The sequence below is a fragment of the Cebus imitator genome, unplaced genomic scaffold, assembly GCF_001604975.1.
Source record: "Cebus imitator isolate Cc_AM_T3 unplaced genomic scaffold, Cebus_imitator-1.0 Scaffold125, whole genome shotgun sequence".
NCBI classification, from domain to species: domain Eukaryota; kingdom Metazoa; phylum Chordata; class Mammalia; order Primates; family Cebidae; genus Cebus; species Cebus imitator.
This window is the reverse complement of record NW_016107440.1, coordinates 1,196,412-1,213,566: the sequence shown is the minus strand read 5'-3', so window position 1 is coordinate 1,213,566 and position 17,155 is coordinate 1,196,412. Positions and strand designations below refer to the sequence as shown.

The window sequence follows — 17,155 nt, the reverse complement described above, 5'->3', positions numbered from 1 at the left end:
AAAAAAAAGAGAGAAAATACAAATGCTGGTGCTGGAGTTGTAGGAACTGAAAGCATGTGTCAGTACCGTTTATGCCGTGACTTGGAGTAGCATTGTCTTAGTATTGTTTTAGGTTGCCATTAAACAAAAACATCCCCAGACACAGACCCACAGGGGACTTGTGAGGAAGTGGTTATATCTCAGTAATGAGAAGTGGATCTCATACCTGTAATCCCAGTGCTTGGAGAGGCTGAAGCAAGAGGATTGCTTGAGGCCAGGAGTTCAAGATCCTGCAGCAAAGCAAAAAAAAAAAAAAAAATTAGCCAGCATGGTGGCACACACCTGTAGTTTCAGCCACTTGAGGGGAGTGGGGAGATTGGGGACACTCAGGGCTGAGATGGGAGGACACTCAGGGCTGAGATGGGAGGATTGCTTGAGGCCAGGATTTCGAGGCTGCAGTAAGCCATGACTGGGCCATTGCACTCCAGCCTGGGCAACAGAGTGACACCCTGTCTCTTACATAAATAAAGTACTAGGATAAGAACACAGGTTTCCTGCCTCCCAGTCCAGAGCTCTCCGGCTCTGTGCTGAGCTGCCTTGTCCAGACCCTTGTCTTATCCATCTCTCAGGACTGGCATGATGGCCATTCTTTGCCAGCAGACTCTCCCTGGTCCCAGTCCTCTCCCCCTCTGCGGTCAACATCTTAGAGTCCCTCTGGCTGGATCTAAGCTGAAGGTCCTCTCGATACCTTTTAAGCCACATTCCAAGTGATCCGCCTGCCTCGGCCTCTCAAAGTGCTGGGATTACAGGCGTGAGCCACCTTGCCCGGCCTCAAATTATTATTTTTTTCTTAAAAAACTTGAGAAGCTTTCTGAGAATGTAGATCAAAAGGATAAAGAGGGAGAGAAAATGATAGACCTCAGTCAGATACAAGAGGCAGGAATCCAACCTAAAACGCTGTAGCGGTTCTTCAAGGAGTCCAAGAACAACAGAAACAATAATTAAAGTTTAAGAAATGAAAACGACTAAGTGAAAAATATTTGTGGCAGCTGATTAAAGTATTCCACGCGATCCAGGCAGTGTTAGAAAGTCAGGGTGTGGGAGGGGTGTGGAGGGAGGGGCGTGTTGAGGTCAAGGCCTCATGGGAGGTAACAACCCCATGGGAAGTGACTGGCTTTATCCCCTCTGTCAGTCTCCGCACCTTAGCGATTGCAGACCCATCGATTTAGGGAATTGCAAAGGGAACCTGTGAGCACACTGTCTGCAGTTGTCCACACAGCTCAGGGATTCAGAGCCAGCGTGGACCAGCTTTAGGCTCTCCTGGGACACTCTTCTAACCTGTGTGGTAAGCAACATGAGAGAGAGCAGGTTGCTTCTCAGCCCCATCTCCCAGTCTGTACCAGGCTGGGCTAGAGGATGTCTGAGGGCCCTTTATCTCACAGACGTACGTCTGATTCAGGATCAGGACCGTACTTACCATTTGTCTGTGACCACAGCGCGGGCATGGGTGGGGTTCGGCAAATGCAGCTGAGTTACACTTGTGTGGAAGTGGAGTTCCAGTTGGAAATGTGATGTGTCTGCCCTCCCTGCCCGGCCTCCAGCCCTAACCTGCCTTCCTGCCTCCTTCCCATTCCCACATCAGGCTAAGTGCAGGAACATGGAGCACGCTCTGCGGGAGAAGGCCAAGGCCTTCTGGGCCATGCGGCGCTCCTATGAGGCCATCGCCAAGCACAATCAGGTAAGTGAACGATGGGGCTGAGTGGGGAGATTGGGGACACTCAGGGCAGCTGGGAAGGAGCGAAGATGCGTCGGCCCAGGCTTTGGTTCGCATAATCTGCCAGGAAGAGGTGGCCTGCCTTACCTCTGATGGCCCTGTGCAGCCACATCCTGGACACTGACCGTGGCTCCTCTGCCTTGGCCTCTCTAAAGACCCAGGCGTGGTCATGCCAGCAGCCACAGGAGTGACTTAAAAAGCTACCAACACCATCAGTGCTATGGCACGTGCATCGTACCACCGCCACCTGGGTGTTCAGTGATGACCTGGGATTCATGAATTTCTTGTTTTCTCTCAGTTCCCGCATGCACTCCATCATCAGTCCTATTCCCCCATCTCCAAAATATGTTATTTCTGTCGAACTCTCCACCTCCTGGTCCAGGTCACCGTCCTCTCTCACTGGGCCTCCTGCCTGGACCTCGTGCTTCCATTCTTGTACATTCTGCTTTCCATAGACTGGGGCAATCATGTAGAAAAAGACACCAGCCCTGCTCCTTTGCTGCTTAAAACTGCCAGTGGCTTCCGGTCACCCTCAGTACCACCCATATTCCTTACCATGGTCCCCAAGGCCATCGCCTGACCCTGCCTGTCCTCAACCTCACTTGCTTCTCTGCCTCACCTTCTTTCTGTCCCTTAAGCAAACTAAGTCTTCTCCACAGAATGCACACCCAGCATCTTTGCCATTAAAATCTCAGCTCAGATATCCCCTTCAAGAAGCTTTTCCTGATCACCCTCCTCTTTTACTCAATGGCATACTTCTTGGTTTATTTTCTTGATGACACTCCATTACCTGTAATTACCTTTTGTTTTCTATTTAACTTTTATCCCCTCCCATCAGAATATAATGAAAACAGGGCACACTATTGCTAATTATCTAGAGGAGTTCCTGGCACACAATAAGTGACCAATAAAAATGTTTGTTGATTGAATGTGTGAAGTGGGTAAGTGACCAATAACTGTCAATCAAATGAATGAATGGCCTCTCTCTGTCCCCGCTCTGGTCGTCCTACCTGGCACCCTTTCTTCTTCTGGGTCCTGTGTGGATTGGCAACCTTGTTTCTGACTTGATCTTGGCTCTGGTCTTTTGCTTTCTGAGGTGGCTGCTTCTAGTATTTACCACTCTGTTAGACATCCTAGCCACAGCTGAGCCACACCTGGTCTGCGTTGCTGGACGCTGTCCTCAGGAGCCTGTAGTCCCCTCCATCATATGTCCATGGGTGAGGTTTAGGCCATGGAAAGAGCCTCGTCAACATCCAGGCCTGGAGTTTACCCTGAGCCACAAAGCTGGTGGAACAAAGTGGAAGAAAGGATTATGGGACACTCTGGGCACCAGGGCAGTAACCCGTAACCAGGGCAGACCCATTTCCAAATTCAAGCCCAGTTCTCCCATCAAATCCCTCAGCCCCCTCCAAGCTAATCCCCTCCTCTGTGAAAACAGGGCAATTCCCTCTTACTTAGGATTTTTAAAAAACATTCTGATAAGATAATGCATGCAAGTGCCCAACGGAGAGAAGTCATTAATATTTCCGGTGTCTAATAGACCCAAAAACTGGTGGGAGAGAATTTTCACTTTTTCAGTGGATTATTTTGTCGTCATATGTCAGAGCCATAAATATATGTGGAAATTCCAACTCCAAATAGAGATTACAAACCTGCCATTGCTGGCGTTTGTTGAGTCGTTTTCCAGTAGTCATCATGGAGTCCTGTAACGTTATCATTGTTGGCTTACTTGGTTTCCCTTTGTGGCTAAAGCCATGTGACTGGCTTGCCTTGTACACGACTGGGTTGGTGATACTTAGGGAGCATCTGTCTGTCCAAGTGGCAGCACTGCCTGCCCATCCCAGGGAGTGTAGGAGTCCCAAGCTTTTTGCTGAGGCTGAGGGTAAGAGGTCACATGGGAAACCCCTAAGATTCCAGCCTGATTAATGCTTTTCCTGTTAAATTCAGTTAATCAGATTGATGGAAAAGTGAAAGTTCTGGTGCTTGTTCCTTTACAGTGAGGCTGTCATTGCCACGGTGAGTGGGCAGGAGTTGACCTTGCACCTGCTGGTTTATTCTGCCATGCTCTGTTCTTGATCTTTCTGTGAGATAAGAATTATCGGGGAGAGGGAGAACATCAGGATAAATAGCTAATGCATGTGGGGCTTAATACCTAGGTGATGGGTTGATCTGTGCAGCCAACCACCATGGTGCACGTTTACTTATGTAACAAACCTGCACATCCTGCACGTGTATCCTGGAACTTAAATTTTTTAAAAAAGAGAATTACCCTGGATTCTACTCTCTCCCATGCAGACATTGTCAGTCTTTCAGCCCAATAGATTAACCATGCTGTTTGTTCCTCATTTGCATTTCTTTGATTATTGGTAAGTTTGTACCAATAATATGTGACTATACTTGTTTTCACAAGTATAATAGTCGTTTATGTTTCTTCTGTGAATGCTAATTCACATTTCTTTTTTCCCTTGGAATATTTATCTTTTAGAGGATTTGTAAGAGTGCTCTGTACATTAAGAATAATATCAATTTCTCAAAAATGTTACAAATATATTTCCTAGTTTGTCATTTCTTTTTCAGTGGATCATTTTCACTTTTGGGGGGCCATTTTCACTTTTTCAGTGAATCCTTTTGTCATTGTATTTTCAGAGCTGTAAACATACAAACAATCCCTGGCTTATGAGTTTTGGTTTTACCGTGGTGCAAAACAATACACATTCAGTAGAAACTATATTTTTAGTACACATATAACCATTCTGTTTTTTCCCTTTAGTCCAGTAATCAATAAATTACATGAGACATGCAATGCTTTATTATAACATAGGCTTTGTGTTGGATGATTCTGCCCAACTGTAGGGTAATGTAAGTGTCCTGGGCACGTTTAAGGTAGGCTAGGCTAAGCTATGATTTTTTAATAGGTTGGGTGTATTCATTGCTTTTTTGATTTAACAGTTTTTCAACTTATGATGGGTTTATTGGGATGTAACCCCATATTAAGTTGAGGAGCATCTATATTTAACTTTCAGTCCAAAGATGAGTTTACTAACCTGCTATTGCCACAGCATGTATTTTGAATTGTTTTTCTAACAGCTGTCATGGAATTGAATTTTTGTCCTCAAAAGAGAATAGTCTCTTATCATACACACTTCTTATTTTCTGTGTATTCAGTTATCTCATTCTCTCTTCGAGGCTTCTCAATTTCATGCTTTGCTAAGGATTGCCTTTCTTATTCTAAGCAGAGAAATATTTATTTGCTTTTTCTTTAAGTACGTTTATGGCTTTATCTTTCTTTTTTAACAAACTTTTTGTGGTTAAGATTTAGAGTATGTATGGTGATTTTAATGATTTTTTTAAATGAATACTTCCTACTGCTCTTTTGGTAAAGCCTCTGGATCAGACAAATTTTAAGTCCTAAGATTGGAAGGCAAATACTTTAAAAAAAAAATCATTGCTATTTGCAGCCATTTATTTCTATGATTCAGGACTTCCCTGGTTATGGTGCAGCGTAAAGAAGGAACTGAACGTTGTATGTAGGTGAGATGATAGTACTACAGTTGACATCTAGAAGCAGTGATTTTATTTTTAAAAACCCTGTCAAAACAACCTATTATTAGGTTGTTGGACTTTGCCTTAGAAATGTGTGCTAATAAACTATTCTGTTGGTATTTTATCTATAGGGGTTCTGTACATGATTTCTTTGAACATAAAATTCCTTTGTAAAAATGGGAAAGTTGCTGGGCTTTGGAGGTTCCCTCCACATCTGACCCCTGAGTCCCTCTGCTCTCTGCTGTAGGTGGAGGCCGCATGGCTGGAAGGCCGGATCCGGCAGGAGTTTGATAAGCTTCGTGAGTTCTTGAGAGTGGAGGAGCAGGGCATTCTGGATGCCATGACCGAGGAGACAAGGCAGAAGCAGCTTCTGGCCGAGGAGAAGATGAAGCAGCTCACAGAGGAGACAGAGGCGCTGGCACATGAGATCGAGCGGCTGCAGATGGAGATGAAGGAGGATGATGTTACTTTTCTCATGGTAAGGAGCTCAGCATCTGGATTCAGTGACAGGGCCAGATGTTCTGGGACCAGCTGGGAGTCACAGCCCACCAGCCCTGGCCAGCCTCATGTTCCTGGGGCTTCCTGGGTACTGGCCTGGAGGAGCTCACAAGTGACCTGCTATGCTCATGTCATGAAGCTCAAAAGACTTACCAGGGTAGAGTTCCTTGAAAGCCTCTTATTTCTTGCTCTGTCTTCTTTTTTTTTTAAGACAGGGTCTTGCTCTGTCACCCAGGCTGGAGTAGAGTGGGTGATTATAGCTCAATGTCACCTCAGACTCTTGGTCTCGAGGGAACCTCCCTCCTTAGCCTCCTGAGTAGCTGGGACTACAGGCACGAGCCACCATGCCTGGCTGATTTTTTTCATTTTTTAAGAGTCAGGTGGGAGTGAGGGGAGGTCTCACTGTGTTGCCCAAGCTGGTCTTGAATTCCTGGTCTCAGGTGATGCTCCCACCTTGGCCTCCTGGGTGGTTGGACTACTGGCGCACCACTGTGCTCAGCTCCTGCCTCTTCTTTCTTCCTTTCTCGTGCCCCCTCTCTTACTCTCATTTTTTTTTTCTGTTTCTACCTTTTAATAAAATTAATTCTTTTAAAATTATTCAATTTTATTTATTTAAACATGATGCCTTGGCATTCTGTCTTCTCAAGGATGATTCTATTCTCTCTAAAAAAAGTGTTGTTCACTTTTTTTCCTTTTACTGATTTATTTCCTCCCCATGAGCCATTGGTCCTTACAAACTTCCTACAAGGAAATTTTTGGGCTTGAAAGCTGGTTTGTAAACTGGCCAGGGTGGCGAGGTGTCTCCTGTACCTGGAAAACAGCTGACTGCTCTGGAAGAGGGGTTGCTGTAGAGTGGAGTGGGTGGTGGCAGGCAGGTGTCATCTCCTGGGTGGGACCTTTAGGAGTTCTTCACCTCACTTAAGGCCTTGAACCATGAAGTCTCCTGTCTCCAAAATGTCCTTGATTATAAAATCATTCTGTGTTCAGAGCTGTCTCTGAAAAGAAAAATGAAGAAAAAAAAATAAGAAAAATCATTTTGTGGGATCTAAAAGATGTGTTTCTCGTGGATTCTGTTTAGGGAATTGGGAGTGTTGTCTTGCCCGGTACCCAGAGTGCTTTCAGGAATGATTTGGTTTGTGTCTCTTTTTTATTTGTTACTAAGTTTATTGTGATATAATTTATATGCTAAACAATTCAGTCATTTAAAATATACCACTCAGTGATTTTTAGTATATACTGAGTTATACAACCATCACGACAATTTTAGAACATTCCATGCCTCCAAAAGCAGCCCTGCTTTAGCTGTCACTCCACAGTTCGTCCTCCCCAGCCCCTGGCAACCACTAAGCTACGTATTATTTGTATAGATTTACCTATTCTAGACATTTCAAATGCATGGAATTATATAATATGTAACCTCTCATGACTGCTTTCTTTCACTCAGCATGTTGTGAAACTTCATTCATGTTGCATGTAGCATCTGTCAGTACTTCATTCCTTTTTACGACTGAACAATATTCCATTGCATAGACATACAATTATGCATTGCTTAATGATGGGGATATGTTCTGAGAAATGTCTTGTTAGGCAATTTTTTCATTATGCAAATGTCATAGAGTATGTTTACACAAACCTGCATGGTGTAGCCTACCATACACCTGGGTTATATGGAATAGCCTCTTGCTCCTAGGCTACAGACCTGTGCAGCGTGTTGCTGTATCGAATACTGTAGGCAACAGGAACCAACTGTGAAGTATTTGCATATCTAAACATAGAAAAGGTACAGCAAAAATATAGTCTTATACTCTCATGGGACCACAGTCATATATGCGGTTCCTTGTTGACTGAAACATTGTTATGTTGCACATGGCTATATTGCATTTTATTTATTGATTTATCAGTTGGGGGTTGCTGTGGTTTGGTGGTTTGAATATGTTCCTCAAAATGTATGTGTTGTAAACTTAATTCCCAATACAACACTGTTGGGAGTTGGAGCCTAATAAGAGGTGATTGGGTCATGAGAGCCCTTATGAATGGGCTGATGTTGTTACTGGCAGAGTGGGTTAGTTATGAAGAGTGGGCTTGTCATGAAGTGAGTTTGGGCCCTCCTTTCTCTCTTGCTTTTGGTCTTATGTGTGGTCTCTTGCCCTTCCTCCTTCTGCCATGGGATGGCACAGCATGAAGGCATCTCATCAGATGCCGGTGCCATGCTCTTAGACTTCCCAGCTTCAGAACCACGAGTCAAACAAACTATTGTTTATAAATTACCCAGTCTGTGGTATTTTGTTACAGCAACACAAAATGGACTAAGACAGTGGTTATTTGGGTTGTTTCTGTTTTGGCTATTATGAATAATAAGGCTATAATCATTCAGATAGCAATTTTTATGTGGACATGTTGTTATTTTTCTTGGAAATACATTCGGGAGTAGATTTCCTGGATCTTATGGTAACTCTAGGTTTAACTATTGGAAGAACTGCTAGGCCCGTTGTCCAGAGCAACCGTATCATTTTATATTCTCATCAGGAGTGTATGAGGATTCCAGTTTCTCCACATCTTTGCCAAAATTTATTTTTTAAAAATTATAACCGGGCAAGGCATGGTGATTCATGCCTGTAATCCCAGCACTTTGGGAGGCCAAGGTGGGTGGATCACGAGGTCGGGATATTGAGACCATCCTGGCTACCACGGTGAAACCCCATCTCTACTAAAAATACAAAAAAATTAGCCGGGCATGGTGGCTTGTGTCTGTAATCCCAGCTAACTCGGGAGGTTGAGGCAGGAGAATCACTTGAACCTGGGAGGCAGAAGTTGCAGTGAGCTGAGATCATGCCACTGCACTCCATCCTGGGCAATAGAGCAAGACTCCGTCTCAAAAAAAAAAAAAAAAAAAAAAAAGGAAAAAATTATAACCATCCTTGTGGGTGTGAAGCGGTATCTCATTGTGTATTGTATGTCATCATTTCCCTGATGGCTAATGACTTGGAACATCTTTTCATGGGCTTTTGGATCATTAGTAGATGTTCCTTGGGCAAATGTCTATTCAGATTCTTTGCCCATTTTTAACTTGGGTTGTCTTTTTATTGCTGAGTTGTAAGAGTTCTTTATATATTCTAGACAGAAGTCCTTTGTCCGTTTTAGTTCTACATGTAGGTCTTTGATGAATTTTGAGTTATTTTTTGTATATGGTGTAGTAAGGGTTGGTCCAACTTCATTTTTTTTTTTTTTTTTTTTTGCATGTCAACATCTAGTTGTCCCAGTACTATTTGTTGGAAAGACTATTTATTCCTCCATTAAATTGTCTTGGCACTCTTGTAAATAACTGATTGATGGTAAATATGAGGGTTTATTTCTGGACTTTCATTTCTATTCCATTGATCTCAATGCCTGTACTGATATTAGTGCCATACTATCTTGATTACTGTTGATTTGTATTAACTCTTGAAATGGGGATTATGAGTCTTCTAATGTTGTTCTTTTATTTCAAGATTGTTTTAGCTATTCTGGTTCCCTCAAAATTCCATGTGAATTTTAGGATCAGTTTTTTAGTTTCTGCAAAGAAGTCAGCTAGGATAAGGGATCACACTGAATCAATAGATCAAATTACGGAGTGTCTTCGTATGTTTTTTGTTGCTATAACAGAACATCACAGACTGGGTAAATTATAAACAATACAAGTTTATTCAGCTCATTGTTCTGGGTGAGGCCAGGAAATCCAGGAGCATGGCGGCTCTGGCATTTGGTGTGGGTCATCTCATGGCAGAAGGAGGAAGTGAGTGTGCAAGACAGAGTAGTCGCTCATTGCTTCACAGCAGCCCAGGCTCATGATAACGAAACCACTTCACAGTAATGACATTCAGCCATTGGTGAGGGCTCTGCCCTCGTGATCCAGTCGCCTCTTTTTAGGACCTACCTCCCAACACTGTCACGTTGGGGATTCAGTGAACTTTTGGATAATATGCTCAGATCATAGCAGGGATGTTACTGTTAACATCTTGACAATATTAAGACTTATGATCTATGGAATGCATGACTCTTTTTGAGGTCAAAAATGTATAGATTTCCTCTACATTTGTGTCTCTGTGTTTTTTTTGTTTTTGTTTTTTTGTTTTTTTCAGAAACATAAGGGCCGAAAACGCCGGTAAGTTGCCAAAGCTGTTGGAGGGGAGGGAAAGAGCGGGCAGAGACATAAGGGGTGCAGACTCCAGCGGGCCCAGGCCAGGCAGGGGACAGCCAGCTGGGTGCATCAGCCCACATGAGCTACTGTGCCCTGGTTTTAGAGGGCGTGGTGGGCAATGGGCAGGTGGAGAGAGGCCTCTCACAGCATCCAATTCCAGTTGGCTGTGGGCAGTATTATTCTTCTGAGTGTGGAGGATCCCCACCTGCCATGCAGGGAAGGAGAGCACCATCCTGCATGTGGCTTGAATTCCCAGGGGGACAGCCAGTGTCAGGTCAGCCCCCTGGCTCTCAGAGCCTTAGTTCACAATAGTTTGTGTTGATGGTTGTTGAGTTCACAGGGATGAATGAGGAGGAACTATGTCTTAGTGCAAGCTTTCTAAAGATGGAAGAGAGTGCTTTTGGTGGGCGTAAGTTCCCTGTGCCCACTTCCCTTTGGCGGTGTGTAAGCAAGGGCCAGAGGACACCTAGGAACTGTTGGACTAGAGCATCCTTAGTGTCCCTTCCAACCCAGACGTCCCATGAACAGGATGTGTAAATGTGATTTCTGCCTGCAAGGATGGCAGCCATGTTGGAGATCTCCTGTTTGGAGTTCTGCTAGTTGGGGCAAGTGAGCCTTTGGCCTGAATTCTGAAGGAGGCAGCAACCCATTAGCCTTGGCCCATCTCCCATCATGGCCAGTCCAGTCTTGTCTTGGGGAAGGTGGCCAGGAAAGTTGGCTGAGGGAAGGGAACAAGTCCTGTTGCTGGTTTCCAGTGAGCCCAGTTCGGCCTGGGATGCATGGTGCTGGCTCTGCCCACCATACCCCATTGTGCTTTTCCAGACTCTTCTGCACCATGGAGCCCGAGCCAGTCCAGACTGGCATGCTTATCGATGTCTGCAAGTACCTGGGCTCCCTGCAGTACCGAGTCTGGAAGAAGATGCTTGGATCTGTGGAATCTGGTGAGCAGGGGTGCGGGCAGGTGTCCCAAGCAGGGTGGAAGCCCTCATGTTAGCAAAGAGCCACCAGGTCTGGTCTCTGCAGGGCCCATCTCCCACCTCCTCAGAGCTCCCCTCCTCTCTCAGCTGATCCCTCTGCCAGTCCCTGGTAGGCAGGTTCCCGTGCCCTGGTCTTCTTCACTCTGCCCAACACCTCCAAACCTCCCGGCAGAATGCCTTCCTCTCAGGGCCCTGACACTTGGTCCCCTCTTCAGAGAGGGAAGCTGGCTTGTCTATTCAGAACTGTATTTTGTATGATAAAAGACCTCCTCCATCCAGGATCGCCTCTCCCAAGGTGACGAGAGCCACAGGGGCTGCTGTGTCCCGGTTTTACAGGGATGAATATCATTAACCCAGCAATGGTCCATGCTGTCCTAACATCCCTGGGTTGTGTGACTGTTACAAGTCTTTGCCTGTATGAGTTCCTGTGGCTGCCATAATGAAGGACCACAAATGACAGAAGTTGACTCTCTCACAGTTCTGGAGGCTAGAAATCCCAAATCCAGATGTTGGCAGGGCCAGGCCCCCTCTGAAACCTGTAGAGGAGAATCTTCACTCCTTCATAGGAGATGTATTAGTTGGTCACCCACCATGCCCAGCCTGTCTCTCCTCTTTTTATAAGGACATGGCTGATATTGGACTGGGGACTGTCTTCCAGTTTTCATCTTTACTAATACATCTACAACCGCCCATTCTTAAATGACGTCACACTCTGATGTACCAGGGGTTGGGACTGCCACATATCTTCTGGGCACACAGCCCAACCCCTGCCACTGCTCCAGCCCTGGGCCGCTCCCTGCATGGACTGGGGCCAGGTGGGACACAGTGGTTGGTTTGTGGGGCTGGAGACGTCAACGTTGGCCTAACAGGCCTCAGGATTGCTGATTCCCCATTTCTGCCTTTGCTTGCAGTGCCCTTTACCTTTGACCCCAATACCGCAGCCGGCTGGCTCTCCGTGTCCGAGGACCTTACCAGTGTCACCAACCACGGCTACCGGGTGCAGGTGGAGAACCCGGAGCGCTTCTCCTCGGCGCCCTGCCTGCTGGGTGCTCGCGTCTTCTCTCGGGGCTCGCACGCCTGGGAGGTGGCCCTGGGGGGGCTGCAGAGCTGGCGGGTGGGGGTGGTGCGTGTGCGCCAAGACTCAGGCGCCGAAGGTCACTCACACAGCTGCTACCACGACACGCGCTCAGGCTTCTGGTATGTGTGCCGCACGCAGGGTGTGGAGGGGGACCACTGCGTGACCTCGGACCCAGCCACGGCGCCCCTGGTCCTGGCCATCCCACGCCGCCTGCGTGTGGAGCTGGAGTGTGAGGAGGGTGAGCTGTCTTTCTATGATGCGGAGCGCCACTGCCACCTGTACACCTTCCACGCCCGCTTTGGGGACGTGCGGCCCTACTTCTATTTGGGGGGTGCGCGGGGAGCCGGTCCCCCTGAGCCTTTGCGCATCTGCCCTCTGCACATCACCATCAAGGAAGAACTGGATGGCTGAGCTGGCCCGAGCCTGCTGGTGGCTGCCCAGGTCTTGTGCCACCGCACTGTTTTCTTTCTGTCCCCTTCCTAATGCCACACTGCCTGGGTGCCACTGTACCCCACCTCCTTGCCAGGCTCTTCCTTTTGTCCCCTCTGGTCCTTTTCCTTGACTCCAGGCCACGCCTCTCTCCATGTTTGGTCCCTTCTCTGCCCACGGTCAGGAGCCATTGGGTGGCATCTTGCTGGCCAGGCTCTCCTGAGTCGTGGCACCTCCACAATGTGAATTTTCTGAATCCTCATTACAGGACTTCTGAGAATAATGTTTACTTCTAGAATGGGCCAGTTTTAAACCATCTCATCCAGCTATGGTAAAGCCAGTGGCTGAGGAGAGGACTGGAAAGGAGCGTCTGTTACTCATGGTTCTGGGAGGAGGGGCCACATAGGAAAGCCCCAGGGTGTGTCAGAAGGTGGAAGGAGGGAGCGGAACGTGTGTGCAAGGGACTTCACTGTGGTTTTCTCAGGAAGCAATGGGCAAGGCAGAGTAAGCAGGGAAGACAGGTTTAGGGGTAGCTGGCTTGAGTAATTCAGTGGCTCTCAGCATAGGGGCTGCCTTCTTTGTCTGATACCTCGCCCCGGGATAATCAGGATGGGAATGTTGGTGTGGGGTGTGACAGCCCGGGAGAGCCACGCGAAGGAGGCAGCTGGTGCTATTGCTCCGGATTCGATGGTTTCCATAGGAAAGGCTGCTCTGAGCCGCCCGATGCTTGCTGTCTCTAGGGACTGGATTGGCTAGCCTGGGGGGAGCAGTCTGTCCAGGTCAGCGAGGCCCGGATGCCAGAGCATCAGAATACAGGAAACAAAGTTACTGCAGGGCCTCTGCGTGGCTGAATCCCCTGTCTCCATCAGATCAGCTCCGATTGATCTATTTATACCTGCACGGTTTCCTCTGAACGCAGGCTTCCAGAGCACCTTCAACACAACATTTTTAAAATTGTGGTTTGGCCTGTTCCCTTGCTGGGCCCCAGTTTCCCCACCTGGAAATGAGATAGGACTGGATGAGGACGTCTTGCTGTAGTTGCTGTGGAGGAAATTCCTCTGGTTAATTCTCATCAGCATTTGCAAAAAGGAAAGAATGAGGGCACCCTTTTCAGTTGGGATGAAAGGAGCGGGTGGCGCCGTGGACGTGGCCCTAGACGCTGCGGAAGAGGGAAGAGAAGGCTGGGCCTTGCTGCCTTCTTGTCTCTGCTGACTTCAGCCTGCTCATGCTCACTCTGCCACTTGTGATTTCATCCCGAATTTCTTCCTCTGCCGTGCCTGCCACCCTCTTGTCTCTGCTGACTTCAGCCTGCTCATGCTCACTCTGCCACTTGTGATTTCATCCCGAATTTCTTCCTCTGCCGTGCCTGCCACCCTCTTGTCTCTGCTCACTTCAGCCTGCTCATGCTCACTCTGCCACTTGTGATTTCATCCCGAATTTCTTCCTCTGCCGTGCCTGCCACCCTCTTGTCTCTGCTGACTTTAGCCAGCCATGCTTGCTCTGCGGCTTGTGATTGCATCCCAAATTTCTTCCTCCGCCGTGTCTGCAGACTTTCCTGGGCTTGTTTTTTCTCCTGCATCTCTCAAGAGAGTTTTTAATTGTCAACTCACCGTATCCCAGGAAGTGGCATCATAAAAGGATTTTTTTTTTTCCTAAAAGCAGTGTTAAAATTGGGGTCACATTCCTGACCAAGGACTCTGCATCCCACCTCCTGCCCATTCCAATTCACAAACACTGACATTTTAAAAAATCATGACTCACATTTGTCAATTGGTTATCAATGTGTTGTGTACACTGGTTACATAAAACTTAGGGCTACAAGGAGGGCCCAGGTAGGAGCTGCCAGTGTGTGAAGGGGCTGGCTTGGGCATGGTGATAATGTTGGAAAAATCAGTGCATGCACCTGGTTGGAGGATGCTCAGCCTCAGAAAAGCTCCAAGCTCTTTTGGAGCCAATGCATCCGAGAGTGTGACTCTCTCCAAAGTATTTATCCCACCCATCAATATAATTTTGATATAATAAACTTGACCTATAATTATTTCACTAGTTATATTAAACTTTTAAAAATGTTTTTTTATTTTCACCTTACATATTGGAAGAGTTTTTGTTTTTAGACAGGATAATTTGAGCAGGCTAGGCCTCTTGAAAAAAACAAAAATGATATTTAAGCTAAGACTCTTTTTCTTTTGGTATTTCCTTTTCAGTGTTATAAGCAACATTCAACCATGTTGTAGCATGTGTTCAACTTTATTTTTTTGTCGGCTAATATTCCATTGTATGGGATGACAGTTCTGCATTTTATTTATCATGCATCGATGGGCGGCCATTTGGGTTGTTTCTACTTCTTGACTATTACACATAATGCTGCTAGAAACATTTATGTACGAGTTTTTGCGTGGATGTATGCTTTCATTTCTCTTTGGTATATGTCTCGGAACAGATTTGCTGGATCACGTGGAAACTGTGTAACCCTTGAGGGACTCCCAAGCTGTTTTCTAACGTGACAACACAATTTTTTATCCAACAGGGTATGAGGGTTCTGATTATTCCACATCCTTCAATGCTTTTTATTATCCGTCTTTTAACTTAGCCCTCCTAGCAGGGGTGATGTGTTACCTCATTGTGATTTTGGTTTGTATTTCCCTGATGGCGAATGATATGAGCATCTTTTCATGTGCTTCTTGGCCATTTGTATATCTTCTTAAGACAACAATGTTTAAATCATTTGTTCATTTTTTAATCGAGTTATTTGCCTTTTTATTATTGAGTTGTAAGAATCCTTTTATAGCCGAGCACAAGTCCCTTTATCAGGTATATGATTATAAAATTTTCTCTGTGAGCTGTTTCATTTCCTTGATGATGTCCTTTGAAATACTAAAGCTTTCAATTTTGATGATGTCCAGTTTTTATTTATTTTTTCTTTTGTTGTGTATGTATCCTGGAAATCTCACTTTTGATACTCACATATATTGTTAAGTTCACTAACAATCTCACGTATATTGTTAAGTTCTGGATTTTGGCTCAGGGATGGGGCAGTTGCTCTGTCGGCCAGAAGCCCTAGTCCAAGAGTTCATGAATTCTCCCCTGAATCCCTCTCCTGCCCTTGTCTTCCACTCACCCCCATCATTCCCCTCCTCATGACTGTGTCCAGACTCAAGGCAGCAGCGCCCTGGGAAGCCCCCCATTCTCCAGTTTCTCCCACTTTTGCATCATCCCACATGCACCATTGTCCATGTTCCTATCACCTAGAGGGATCCCACTTCCAACCCACTTCAGTGCCTTTCTCCACAGCAGCTCTCAGGGTGTGTTGTCACCAGGCTCTCCCTTTATATCCAGTGTATCCTCAGTGCTGTCACCTGGCTACAGCCGGACCAAGCTCCCGTTACTCTTGAAACAGGCCGCCTGCCCTCGCCAGGGTCCCATCATCACTGGAATGTTCTGACCTCAGTTGCTCTGGCTATCCTGGCCATATTGGCTCTGCCGCTTACATGGTGTCTCCTGGGGACACCCTGCCTGCCTGGGCTTATTTCCTTGCCTGTAGGAATGGAGCCCCTCCCCACCTCCTGAAGGTCTGAGCAGCATGAGCACCTCCTAAACCAGAGTCTCAGAGCACGCTAGAGCCTCAATGACCTCCAGGCTCCCAGTCACATCCATGTCAGGCACCACGTATCAATTGGTCAGAATGTCCTGTTTTGCTTCCACTTGCTTGTGGGGAATGAAATTTCTCTCAACAAAATTTGACTGCTCAATATCACAATAGTGGTAGTCTATCGTGATCCTCGTGAGTGACGCAGTGGCAGGAGTTTTCCCAGCTCCTCAGAGAGACATTCAAGAGCCCTCCCCAGCTGGCTCCTGCCACCATGGTCACCACTGTTTACAAAGACGCTGCCCAGCCTTGCTGGGCTCGGGGGCCCATCGTTCCTCCTGCCTGCAGTACCTGCTGCCCTCCCTTCATTGTCCCTCAGTCCCCCTTCTGAGCTCTGCGGTGCCTTCCCAGACCTGCATGGGGCTCCCTGGGCTGCACTGCATGCTGTCCGTTCTGCTGGAAGAGTACCTCAGTGTCTTTTCTGCTTGGAGACTTGGGAGTGCAGGAAGCATGCCATCTTTCACTTTCAGGTCCCAAATCTGTGGATGCTGTGGGACCATAATAAATGATAATCCCAGCGCTTTGGGAGGCTGAGGTGGGCGGATCACCTGAGGTCAGGAGTGAGCCTGACCAACGTGGAGAAACCCCATCTCTACTAAAAAGACACAATTAGCCAGGCATGGTGGCGCATGCCTGTAACCCCAGCTACACGGGAGGCTGAGGTAGGAGAATCACTTGAACCCAGAAGTGTGAGGTTGCGATGAGCCGAGATTGTGCCACTGCACTCTAGCCTGGGCAACAAGACCGAAACTCCGTCTCAAAATAAATAAATGATTGTTGAGTGTGTCTATGGTTAGAGACGTGCACTGTGGGGCAGGAGAGCTGCTTCCCTTCAAAGTGCCACAGACCAACTGGTGGCATTTTGGTAAGGAGAAAGTGGCATGAAGCCCACAGTCCAGGCTCCCGGATCCAGATGTAAGCCCTGTGACTTCTAGGCTGCCTGAACCTTCGACCGTATGCTCACTCACGTAGAATGAAGATGACAATATCTACCTTAGGCTCTTGTGGGGATTCGATGAGGAAAATGATAGTAAAAATGCCAAGTATTGTGTCC

The 17,155-nt window shown here is 46.8% G+C and overlaps 1 protein-coding gene across 2 annotated transcripts in view; it reads left to right on the top strand.

Moving 5' to 3' along the window:
* Positions 1–15,351, top strand: part of TRIM35 (tripartite motif containing 35) — a 20,935-nt gene extending 5,584 nt beyond the window's left edge. The window contains exons 2-7 of one of the 2 annotated variants that reach the window (XM_017540403.2): positions 1,622–1,717; positions 5,544–5,774; positions 6,873–6,926; positions 9,913–9,935; positions 10,794–10,912; positions 11,860–15,351. In XM_017540403.2, the coding sequence (XP_017395892.1) occupies positions 1,622–1,717; positions 5,544–5,774; positions 6,873–6,926; positions 9,913–9,935; positions 10,794–10,912; positions 11,860–12,437 (1,101 nt within the window). In that variant the 3' untranslated portion in view covers positions 12,438–15,351. The remainder of the gene's footprint in view (positions 1–1,621; positions 1,718–5,543; positions 5,775–6,872; positions 6,927–9,912; positions 9,936–10,793; positions 10,913–11,859) is intronic. The other variant, XM_017540404.2, reaches the window with a different exon arrangement.
* Positions 15,352–17,155: the final 1,804 nt, after the last annotated feature.